The following is a 12,077-nucleotide window of genomic DNA, read 5'->3' as shown; positions in this document are numbered from 1 at the left end:
TCACTGGCTTTAGGAGGAAAGGAGCCTGTCTCTGCTCAGCTGTCCGCTTCTGTTTTCGTTCTACAGTTCGGAATCCTGTTTCTGTCTCCCCCACTGGTCTGTACACTTCCCCGGGGCGGGGATTCTGACTTAATCATGTCTGTCTTCTGAGGGCTGGTGGCAGCCTGTCATACAGGTTGAGTGGAGGGAAGAGGGGGCTCTTGGGACGGACAAGGCTTCCCGGGGGCCCAGCTTGCCTGCTCCGAGGCTCCTCTCCAGGGTGACAGTTTTTGCATCCAACTCCTTGGCAAACAGATGAACAGCCTGCAGAGGGTCCCCACAGCTCTGGGGGTCTAGGAATGTGCGGCGTGTTGGGACTTTGACTGGAATGCAGAGAGAGAAATGGATGGATGGACAGATGGATGGATGGATGGATGGATGGATGGGATTGGGAGTCTGGGGTCCTCCTGGCCCCTCTCTTGGGGAAAGAGTTTGCAGTAGAGGCTTTTGGAATCAGGTTCGAATCTTAGGTTCACCACGTATTAGTTGTGGGACCCTGGGCAGATCGTACAACTTTTCTCAGCATCGGTCTCCTCGGCTGTAAAATGGAGATACCACTACCTTACTGGCTGGTTGTGACCGCGAGCGGTGTCATTTAGTTAAGGCACGTGGCACAGTATCTTGAATGGAGTAAGCGTGCATTCGGTGTTTCCTTACTGTGATGCCAGCCGGTCTGGATGGGGCTGGGGAGCTGCAGGGAGAGGCTCTTCCCCCCTGCAGAGCTCCATTAAGTCAGTGCCACGGAAAGGCACAAAGGGAGGCCCAGGCGTGCCTGTCTGGACCCCGGGGTGGGGGGGGTCCTCTCTCTCGCAGAGCTGGACTGCAGAGAGAGCAGGAAGCTCCGGGTGCCCCTGCGGGCCCTCAGGGGCCTGGGGCAGGCCCTCTGCCTGCCTCAACCTTGTGCTTTACCCCCAGCTGCCTCAGGGTCCAGAGACCACAACCCTGCGGTGGTCGTCACCGTGGTGACCGTCTCAGCCCTCCTTGTCCTGGGCTCCGTGATGAGCGTGCTGGCCATGTGGAGGAGGTAGGTGGCTGGTCCCAGCCGAGCTGATTTCCGGTGGGGGGGGGGGGTCGGGTCCCTGGGCACCCTCACATGCATCACAGTCCCTCTGTCTGTACCTGCGTTTGCACGTGTGCAGATCTGCGCACGCAGACATCTTGCTGTGTAGACCCAGGCTGGGCTGGCGAGCTCGCAGCCCCTCCCCCCACTTCCCGCTCCTTGCGGCAGCAGCCGGCACCGCAGCTGGCTCAGCCGCTGGGGGATGAAGGGGATTTAGCTCCTTAACTCATTAAATGTCAGAAGGCATCACTGAGGATGGAATCAAGCCCCGGCTGCTCCAGTGTGATTAGGATTCTCCTGAGGCGCTCAGAGGCCCCCAGCCCCGGCCCGCAAGGGATCCTGAGGCCCTTTAACACGGGCAAGGGGAAGAAAGGCAGAAATTGTGTGTGGGAGGGGGGAGGACAGGGAGGGGAACGCATACACCAGAACCCCCCACCCCCACCCCCAGCAGGAGGACGCTTGCAGGAGAGTGGGCAGAGAAAGGGAATGGGAGGAGGGGGAAGGATGTGGAGCCTGAGTTTGGTTCAGAGAAGATTCCAGTTCTTTTTGCACGCGGCAGAAACCTCATAGAATGTATTTCCGCCTTCTCCCCAGGGCCACACTCTGCTGCATGCAGAGGTACGAGGCTGGGGCTGAGGTCAGCAGACTGGAGGGGTGGAAAGTCTGCATGTGACGGCTGGCGGGTGGGGGGGAGGCGGTGGGGGGTGCAGAGGAGAGTGATGGCTGCTCCGGGAGCTGCATTCCCAGCTCATCTCAGCATCCTGGAACTGCCTGTGGGCAGAGGGGCAGGGAGCATTCACACGGCACTGTTTTCTTGGCCTTGAATGGAGGGCTGAAAGGGACTGAGGAGGGGAGAGCCTTGGCCTCGGGGTCTGGGAGCCGCTCTGCCTGGGCCAGGATGGTAAGGGAGGCCCAACAGGAGTTGTGAGCTCCTTTCTGGTGCTTAGACGCCTGCACTGGACCTGTTAGGAAAATAGGACAGGATTGGATGGGAGCTGAGAGCCTCTTGTCCTGGCTGGGAGCCTAGGGACTAGGGGAGGCAGGAGGAGGATGTGGGACAGAGGGGTGTGAGGAGCACCCCTCTGGGGAGGAGCTGTGCAGGACAGGGTTAGCTGCCCAGGAGCACCTCGGAGCAGATGTGCGAGGGCAGGGAGAGTAAGCTAGGGCTCACTCTTAAAACCTGCTCAAAATCCAGGGGCACAGAAACAAGGAGAAGCTGCCCATCAGGTGCTGACGGGCTTGTCCAGACAGCCGCAAGTGCTGACTGCTCTTGGGGTCCCTGCTGTTCTTGCCCTCTGTGGGGTCTCCTCCCCTCCGCTCTCCCTCCCCTCCCCACCCTGACTCATCCCACTTCTCACCAGAGGGGGTTGTCCAATGGAAACCTCTCCGTTTCTCTGCCCCTCCTCCATCTAATCGGCCTTGCCCCCTTCCCCTCCACCCACCTTTCCTGGATGTTCCCCTCGTTCATGGGAAGTCCAGTCACCACACTGGGTAACTTCAGTGACCCTTGGATAACCTCCCATCCCTTGGCTTCTTGGTCCTTTGACTTGCTCAGTCCCAGGGACCTTCTGTTCCGTTCCGCCTCCGCCTCCCTCTCCTGTGTCCTGCCATCGAGCTGGCCATCACCCCAAATACTGTGTCCGCTTACGCCCTGCAGGTGCGCTGGCCTTACGGCTTATCCCCTCGGCCATGATTGCTGCACCTGCTCCTTCGTGCATCCCCAAGCCTGCACACCTGCCTGTCTCTGTACCCATCCTCTCCCTCCCTCTGCTCTAGAGTAGGTGCCTTCCTCCCAGTCCTTCCTGCTGTGTTGCGTACTCTGCCCCTTCTCACCATTTCAGGAGCCCTACTTTTTGTAACGTTCCCCTCTGCCTCACATAACAGCTGACATTTAGTGAGTGCTTTGTAAGCTCTGTGCAACCCTGCTGTATTGCTGTATTGGGCGGGGCTGTCTTTATCCCGATTTTATTAAAAAGAAATCTAAGCCCACCTAGCCCTGCTGCTACCAAGTGCAGGAGCTGGGAAGCCGTTTCCTGCATGAGGTTCCAGAGCCCGTGCTGCTAACCACCATTGTGACTACTTGAGCTGCCGTTCCCGTCCATATAGAAACATCTCCCTAACTGCCCCCTCCTCTGAGCCTCCATGCCATCACTCTCCCCTGTACCACTTTTTCTTTCCTTCCTTCCTATGCCATGGTCACCCCTGATTTTCCTTCTGCTTCCCTTTAACTTGTGATCTCCTCTGTGGCCTTTTTCTCCTCTACCCAGTCTCTAAATGTCAGGGTGCTCAGACTTGTCCACAGTCCCACTTCCCAGGCTCTGTCCTCTGCCTGAACGGTGCTCACAGCTCCCCAAAGCAGATGTCTTCTCCATCCGCCCCTCATTTCTAACTCCCTACTCCACACCCCTCCCTGCTCACCCTGTGAGCTCTGCAGATTCGCATAGGCTCAGCGTGAGCCTCTCCTCTCCCCCTCCTGGTCGATGGCACCACCGTCCACGGCTGGGCAATCCAGAATATGAGAAGTCATTGCTACCTTCTCCTTCCCCTTTCTGCCTTCCAGCAGTCCTGTCACCTAAATGTCCCTTGAGTCCTCTTGCTTTTCTCCCGCTCCGTGCTCCCCCTGCATCCCAAGGCCCCACTGCCAGTTCCTGTGGGTGCAGCCCAGCAGGATCTTTCTAAAAGGCAGCTTGAGTCGTGGTCTCACCTGCTCAGCAGTGCCAGGGGCTCTCTTCTGGGCCAGCAAGGCCCTGCCTCAGTGCAGCTTGGGTTCAAAGTCAGGGGTATGGACTTGGGTGCCTCTGGAGTTGCAGGAACGTGCATTGCGTCTCCGAGTGAAAATAATTAGGAATGGGGATGGGGATGAGGGGTTAGGTCTGGGGTTAGGGTTCTATGTCAGCTGTGGGGAGGATCTTTCAAAACAGGACGGGAAGGTCCCTCCCCAGGGCTCAGATCTTCCTGGCTTTGAAGGGCTAAGGAGCTGCCATGCCGGGTGTGGTGAGATGGGTGGGGCTGGGGCTGCCTCCACCCAAGAATGCCTCTGTGCCTCCCCAGGCCCTGCCCCTATGGCAAAGGAGGTCAGGACGCCCACGATGAGGAGGAGCTGTATTTCCACTGTGAGTTGTCACTCGGTCCCTGCTTAGCCCTCTTCCTTGCTGTCCTTCATAACCCCGCCCCCTCTCCCACCCCTGGGCCACAGAACCCCTTTTCTCCACCACTCCCCACCCCCAACCCTGGCCCATTTCTCTCTCTGCATTCCAGTCAAAGTCCCAACACGCCGCACATTCCTAGACCCCCAGAGCTGTGGGGACCCTCTGCAGGCTGTTCATCTGTTTGCCAAGGAGTTGGATGCAAAAACTGTCACCCTGGAGAGGAGCCTCGGAGCAGGCAAGCTGGGCCCCCGGGAAGCCTTGTCCGTCCCAAGAGCCCCCTCTTCCCTACCCCACTTCTGCCCCCCAGGCCTTCCCCATTTCTGGAAGCCCTGCCTTCACCCCAGTCCCAGCTTGCCCAGGAGGCCCCAGCTCCACCCCAGACGGGACCTCTACCCACCAGGTTCCAGGGAAGGGGATTGTGGAGGGGGTCTATGATCCTGCCTTCCTACCCTCTCCCCGACCCCATGGTCACCGAGACCTGCCCACCCTAGCCCTTTCCCCACTGGTCTCTGCAGGCTGCTCCTGGCGGGAGTGTAGTCCTGCCATGGAGGGGCAGTGGGGAGGAGCATTCACAGACCTGGGGACCAGACACCCCTTAGTTCTAGTCCTGGCTCTGCCGCTGACCAGCTGTGTGACCGAGGGCACATGGCTCTCCTGCTTGGAACCTGTCTGTGAAATGGGCATGAGAACTGCCTCGTTGGGGGGACTGCGAAGCCTATGTCACATGGCTGATTCTCAGTTTACCGTGATTTGAACTCGGGAGCCCTGAGCCCCAGGCCAGAAATGGCCCATGATCCAGAAGCTGCTCTCTCCGCTGCTCACCGAGCCCAGGTTGGCCAGGGGGTGACCCCCAGGGGACTGTCTGAGGTGCTGTCTTCTCACAGGGCGGTTCGGGGAGCTGTCCCTCGGCTGCCTGCAGCTCCCTGGCCGCCAGGAACTCCCTGTGGCCGTGCACATGCTCAGGGACGGCTGCTCTGACTCCCAGAGGCTCAGCTTCCTGGCTGAGGCCCTCACCGTGGGCCAGTTCGACCACAGCCATATCGTGAGGCTGGAGGGTGTGGTCACCCGAGGTAGGGTCGTGTGTTCTGCAGCTATGTGGGTGGAAACAGGGTGGAAGGTGGGGTGCTCCTATGTCCCTAGGCCCTTTCTCCAGCCATGGGAGGGAGCTCCTGAGCTGCCCAGTATGGTGAGAAAGCCTCAGCTTTTCTTTCACTGATTCAGGGAGGCCCTTTTGACCTTGAATGACCTTTCTGACCTGTCATGATACCGTCGGGGGTGGATGGCTTGGACCTTGGGTGATTTTTCTTAGCCCACATATTGCAGCTCCTAAATCTTGGTCATTGTCCTCCTCCCTGTGCCCCCTCTTTTGTTCTTTGGCATAGAGGGTCCTGGGTTACGCAGGAGGGGGGCCCGGCTGGGGAAACTTCTTTCTGGCCATCCTGGCCCAGGCTGGGGTCCAGGTTGGGGGAGCATGTATGCACGCGGAGGGGAGCAGGCAACTTAGCGTGTGTGTCCCCCTGCCTGGCACAGGAAGCACCTTGATGATTGTCACTGAGTACATGAGCCACGGGGCCCTGGATGGCTTCCTGCGGGTGAGTGGCCTGGGTCTCCGGCTGGGGTTATTGCTCACCATGTGAGTCTTCATTCCTCACTTTTCTATTTGGTGGGACTTGTACTTGGCATCATTCCCTAAAAAGAGGCCCCTTGGCCAGGCCCACATGGTGGGTCCCAGGGCAAACCCAGAGATGGGTAGGTGACATCCCTGGGATCCCACAACCCCCAGAACTGAATGTTCCTCCCACAGCGGCATGAAGGCCAGCTGGCGGCTGGCCAGCTGTTGGGGCTGCTGCCCGGGCTGGCGTCAGCCATGAAGTATCTATCGGAAATGGGCTATGTTCACCGGGGCCTGGCGGCCCGCCGTGTGCTGGTCAGCAGCGGCCTTATCTGCAAGATCTCTGGCTTTGGGCGGGGTCCCCGAGACCGAGCAGAGGCCGTCTATACCACCATGGTGAGGATTCCCTTCTCCCAGGCAAACCTGCCCATTAGACCACACCAGGTCTCCATCACCCACTCCCGCCCTCCGCCCTGCCTGGTCAGGGCCCCTCTCCCTACAGCCCCTCCCCTCCCCCCACTTGGCCCCGAATAAATGCCGGTGTGGGCATCATTATGTGCCTTCCTGAGAGGTGCTGCTGGAAGGATGACAGGCAGGGCTGGATCTGGGCTCCATGGGGTGGGGAGGCCTGGGTGTGCTTGGGCCAGTCCCTTCCTGCCCCTGACCTGCTTGTGTGTCCGCAGAGCGGCCGGAGCCCAGCGCTGTGGGCCGCCCCTGAGACCCTTCAGTTCGGACACTTCAGCTCCGCCAGTGACGTGTGGAGCTTCGGTGTCGTCATGTGGGAGCTGATGGCCTTTGGGGAGCGGCCCTACTGGGATATGTCTGGCCAAGACGTGAGTGACTCAGGCCCCAACTCCCTGACTTATGCCCATTGACCCTTGACCTCTCAGCCCTAGGCCCCTCTTCACTGTCTTCTTGCTCCCTGTCCTGCCTGGTCACATTCTCCTGGGGATGGGATGCTGTGTGCATGTGCTGGAGGGACTTAAAGCTTCCCGTCTGCCTCTCGCCCCCATGGCCCAGGTGATCAAGGCGGTGGAGGACGGCTTCCGGCTGCCCCCGCCCAGGAATTGCCCCACCCCCCTACACCGGCTGATGCTTGACTGCTGGCAGAAGGACCCTAGCGAGCGGCCCAGGTTCTCCCAGATCCACAGCCTCCTGAGCAAGATGGTACAGGACCCAGAGCCCCCGAAGTGTGCCACAACCACCTCTCCCAGGTATAGCTGATGCCCCGTGTGTCCTGGATACACCCCCACCCACCCACCCCAACCACCAGATACAGCCAACCTCTCCCCTCGCCACGAGTGGCCTCCAACATGGCCTGAACATAACTGCCCCACCTGCCTCCACCTGTCCCCCACCCCACCTGTCCCCCACCTGTCCCCCCACCTGTCCCACCCCTACCTGCCCCACCCCACTTGTGCCCCCCAGCTACCCCCCTACCAGTCCCACCCCACCTGTCCAGGTAGGACTGCTCACGCAGTTGCCCTGGATAGATCTGCTGCTCCGCCTGCCTTAGACACATGGATATTGTCCTCCATTTTAGTCACTCTGTTTGTCCTGGGTTTTGCCTCACACGTCCCAGTAAAATGACCACCGACTGGGTGAATGCGTGTGGAAATAGTTCTAACAGGTTTGTAGTTGCAATAAATAAGTGAAGTGAGTATTGTAGTTGTCCCAAATATGACACGGGTCACCCCCAAAATCATCCTAGGTGTGTCCTATTCCCCAAGACTGTTCCAGATACTCCCAGTACCTTTAGCTGGCTCAGGTGCAACCCGTTCTCTGCCTACCTGCCTGCGTATCTTGAAACCCATCCCTGTTCTGATGATGTCTCATCCTCCGTGGGGCCAGGTCCGCCCTGGGGCTCGGTTGCTTTCCCCTTCTCCTGTCCTTTCTCAGCTGGCCTTTCCTCAGGAGGGTGGCCGGGTCTGCTGTTGACTGACCATAGCTCCTCTGCCCCCCAGACCCCCCACCCCCCTGGCGGACCGCGCCTTCTCTGCCTTCCCATCCTTCGGCTCCGTGGGTGCATGGCTGGAGGCCCTGGACCTGGGCCGCTACAAGGACAGCTTCACTGCCGGTGGCTACGGGAGCCTGGAGGCCGTGGCTGCCATGAATGCCCAGTGAGTCAGAGGAATGTGTCCGGGAGGCCCGAGCCTGTCCCAGTTCTGGGCCCTTCCCTGTCCCAACGGAGGGAGGGAGAGCAGAAGAGGGTTGGAGCCAGTGGGGTCTGACCAGCCCTTCTTTCAGGGACCTGGTAAACCTGGGCATCTCGTCGGCAGAACATCGAGAGGCCCTCCTCAGCGGGATCAGCGCCCTGCGGGCATGTGTGCTCCAGCTGCAAGGCCAGGGGGTGCAGGTGTGAGCTGCGCCGGCCCTCGGGGGCCAGGACCCCAGCCCTCACAGGGATCCTGGCCTGCCGCGCCCTGGCGGGGTTGGAGTGAGCGTGTGTTCCCTGCATTTGGGGCCTGGAGCGTGTCTGGGACCACAGTTCCCCTCCTTACACTGCCTACTCCTCCCATTTTCCCTGGTCTGGACCCCTTGGCTGGCTCTGGCCCCCCTGGCCAGAGGGTTCATATCCCTGGGGAGAACCCCCGAGATAACACAGGAGAAAATGCAAGGTCCCAGAGACCATGGCGGGTGGGACGGAGAGGGAAGATGTAGCTTTAAATTGCCTGGTTCATGTTTTCCTGTCTTCCATACCCACTGGGGCCTGGGGCCTACCCCAGTGGGTGCCCCTTTTCCCCACAGACCTATTGGCCAGTTGGCAGCATGGGTCCCTAATAAGCTCCCAAGAGACCTGGCAGGGACCACCGCTTCCTGGCAGCCTGTCCTGAAGAGTCCCGGAAAGGCGAGGTCCTCAGCTTCCTGCACGAGAGCTCGGCCCTGTCCGCACACCGGTCCGGGGGTCCAGGCAGCAAAGGTGGTGCTGAGCTCCGGGCCTGGACCCTAAGGGCCCCAGACTTGGAGTTGATTTCTGCCTCCCCTAGCCTTGGGCTGGGAGTTCAGGGTAAGGGAGAGGGTCCTGGCTAGGCCATTAAGGTTCTGGTGCTCCCTTGAGGCCCAGCGAGGCCTCCCCTTTGCATTCCTTTTTATAAATTCACTGGCCTGGACATCCGAGACAAGCATGAGGGGAGAGGCTTTCTACCTGGAAGACCCATGAGCGTTGCTGTCCTGCCACGGGGGATGGCAAAGACGTCCTCAGGGTGGACCTTCTCTCTCCGACAGGCTCTGAGCCACACTGTGCAGAGAGGAAAGATGGAGGCTGGCGGAGGAGTGAGGGCCGGGGCTGGGGTTGGAACCCACGGGGCCACCTCCCAGTCCGGGGCAGTCCAGCGGTTGGCTCTGGAGAGAGAGTCCCTGGCCCTACCTATACCCCATGGAAGCCCAGGGCTGCTCTGAGATAACCACCTCTCGCAAGTGCTATCTCCTGGGCGCCCCTCAGCCCCCTGGAGAAGGTTCAGCACCTTCTCCCTCTGGTTTCTGTGGGGCTCCAGCAGGAGCGGCCACACTGAACTAACTCCAGAGTTCCTTATCCGGAAGGGCTTCCTGGAGGTGGTGGTGATCATGAGGCCAGGACTTTCATAGGATGGCAGGAAGGCAGCTGGGTCTGGACAGGATTCCAGTGGCTGTGTTTGTCCAGGTCACCCTTGCCATATGCCTACTCTGGGCTTGGCTGTGGGGTTGGGGTCGGGGGGAGGAAGAGCCGAGCGGGAGATGAAGAGGGTGGATGAGACATCGAGCTGGCCCGTGGAGGGCTCAGCCTAGGTGGGGAGACAAGCTCAGGCACTGAGAAGAATGACAGGGGTGCCATCCAGCAGTGTTCTGGGCCCCAGGAGACCTGTGGGTCTGTGGACTGGTGGGCCCGAGGGCAGGTGGACACTTGTGATTTGTGTATATGGAGGTGTGTCTGGAAAGGCTTCTTGGCTGAGAGGCTGATGCATAAGTTGAACAAGGCTTTGAAGGTAGGAGTGGGGGCATCTTTCCTTGGGGTGGGCGGAGTTTTGCACAGGCCAAGATGGAGGGCCTAGGACAAGAGGCATCCAAGCAGACGGGCTAGCATGAGAAGGAGCCCGGAGGGTAGAAGATGCCATGCATTTTGGGGGAGCACCCGTGGTGGGGGACAGTGCCTCACATCAGTGCCTTTGGCCTCACCCTGCCAGCAGCAGCTCTTCCGTCCTTGGAGCCCCTCCCTCTGCTCCCCGCCTCCTAGGCACCTGCCTTAGTGACTTTGAGGGTACTGGGGGAGCTCAAGATGCTGCTTCCACCTTTGACAGGAGCTGCCCTCCAGGCTTGCCCCTTCCCCCACCCAAGCTTGGAAAGGATGTGTCGGGGAGGACCAGTGTCCTGTCTTGGGTGGAGGGAGGCTCAGCCCCATCTCCAGCACATCAGTCATGCTCTGAAGGCCCAGGTTCCCTCCGCATCCCCTGGCTGTTCTGCAGAGGGGGCTCCTGGCTGTACTGGCAGGACTTCGGTGTCCAGGGTAGACCCCCCTCTATGGAGGAGTGAGGTCCCAGAATCCTGAGGGGTCCCAGTCCTCTGCCCTGCACGGATGCGGGCTGATGGCTCTCTGGGAGCCCTCTACAGATCTATTTTTATATGGAACTTGTTCACTGGACAGAGGGAGGTGGCCTGCAACCCTCCGGCTCCCGCATCTGAGCCCATTTGGGGAGGGAAGGGGCTGGTGGCGGGGAAGGGGTGGTTCCTTTGACTAATTCTGGAGATGTTTTTATATTTCGTGGGTTCTATATGCAGAACAAAGTAATAAAAATTTGTCTGTGATATGGTGTCTCTTTCAGTGACAATTGCTTACCCATTAAGATTTTATGTGGGGGGGTTTCCACCATCCCGCACCCGCCGTGGGGTGTCTCCAGAGTATGTGTATGAGGTCTCTCTGTGTAGACATGAACTGAACGGCCCTTGGCCATGAAACGTCTCCCAGTCTAGGGAGGGTGGCCTGGGAGCAGAGAGAAGGAGGTCTCAGAAGTAGTAAACCAAGGAAAGCTTCTCCCTAGCAGGTAGCACTCGGGCTGTGGTGCTGTTTTCTGAAGTAGACAGCACACGGGGAGGGGAGCAGGCTGGGTAGGCGTTGGGGCGAGGAAGGCGGGAAATGACGCACTTGGTTTTAGATGTGTTTGAGGCATGCAGGTGGAGAGATGCCTAGCAGATGGGTGGCTGCTGGCTCTGGAACTTGGCACCGACGCGGGCTAGAGACGGAGCTCTGAGAGCCACGGTGAGAAGGAGGTCGCCCTGGGCCAGCCCAGGGAGCAGAGGGAGCTCTGGGGCGATCTCCGGGTGAAAAAGAGCAGGAGACAGAGCCTGAGGGGAGCCGTGGAGAGATGCCAGGAAGCAGTCAGCCATCTAGGCGAAGGAGCACTGAGTGTGGATGTGAAAATCAGAGAAGCCTCGGGAGCCTGGCTGGGGGCAGCCGTCAGGGGGCTGTTATCTGAGGCTGGGCTGTTCCCAGGGAACCGCAGACTCCTGCTCCCCACCTCTGAGCTCATTGTCCCGAAGTCCCCGGGGCAAGAAGTCAGAGATCCAGGTGTTGGCATGGTTGGCTCTTTCCGGGGACTCAGGGAAGGACTCGTCCCAGGCCTCACTGCCAGGCACTCAGCCGGCTGGCTTCTCCCTGCACAGGAGTCGCCCCAGACTAGCCCATCCGAGTGACCACCCTTGAACTCGACGAGCCCTGTAAAGACCTTGTCTCGGAATAGTGACTTTCGGAGATCCCAGGGTTAGGACTTCCACACAGGAATTTCGAGGGGACATAATTCAAGCCCTAACAGTGGCCTTAATGGTGGGGGTGGGGGCAGAAGCCAGGTGAGAGGGTTGAGGGCTGGAGTGTGGGAATCTTTTGGGACCAGTGGCAGAGGGAGGAAGGTGGGTTAAGACCGTGAGGGGGTCAGGGTCAGGGGAAGCAGACTGAATGCTGGAGCGCTGCCTGAGGGCTCACACGTGTGAACGGTCGGGCACGCGCACACACACATGCACCTGTACCTCAGAGCCCTTGCTGTTTCCGGCTTGCTAGTGCTTCCACTCTCCCTGGACCGGGCTGTTTGTGTTCACAGCTTGGAGGTGTTATATTTATTTGCTTAGTCAGGCCAGGGGGAGTGCTTGGGGCTGTGGCTGGGACGGGGCGGGGTGGGGGGATAACCCCCTTTTCCTCCATTGTTCCTGTGCTCAGAATCAAGTGAGTGCCATTCCCTGTGACCGATGGAGC

The 12,077-nt window shown here is 59.7% G+C and overlaps 1 protein-coding gene across 1 annotated transcript in view; it reads left to right on the top strand.

Moving 5' to 3' along the window:
* LOC122899403 (ephrin type-A receptor 10) overlaps positions 1–8,757 on the top strand; it is a 39,050-nt gene extending 30,293 nt beyond the window's left edge. Inside the window, exons 8-17 of the mRNA XM_044237067.1 lie at positions 955–1,063; positions 4,151–4,212; positions 4,358–4,483; positions 5,133–5,318; positions 5,779–5,840; positions 6,053–6,256; positions 6,544–6,693; positions 6,881–7,074; positions 7,825–7,980; positions 8,108–8,757. Of these exons, the coding sequence (XP_044093002.1) occupies positions 955–1,063; positions 4,151–4,212; positions 4,358–4,483; positions 5,133–5,318; positions 5,779–5,840; positions 6,053–6,256; positions 6,544–6,693; positions 6,881–7,074; positions 7,825–7,980; positions 8,108–8,222 (1,364 nt within the window). The 3' untranslated portion in view covers positions 8,223–8,757. The remainder of the gene's footprint in view (positions 1–954; positions 1,064–4,150; positions 4,213–4,357; positions 4,484–5,132; positions 5,319–5,778; positions 5,841–6,052; positions 6,257–6,543; positions 6,694–6,880; positions 7,075–7,824; positions 7,981–8,107) is intronic.
* Positions 8,758–12,077: the final 3,320 nt, after the last annotated feature.

The sequence above is a fragment of the Neovison vison genome, chromosome 2, assembly GCF_020171115.1.
Source record: "Neovison vison isolate M4711 chromosome 2, ASM_NN_V1, whole genome shotgun sequence".
In the NCBI taxonomy this organism is placed as follows: Eukaryota; Metazoa; Chordata; class Mammalia; order Carnivora; family Mustelidae; genus Neogale; species Neogale vison.
Note: the sequence above shows the minus strand (reverse complement) of the source record. Positions and strands in the feature narration are given on the sequence as shown.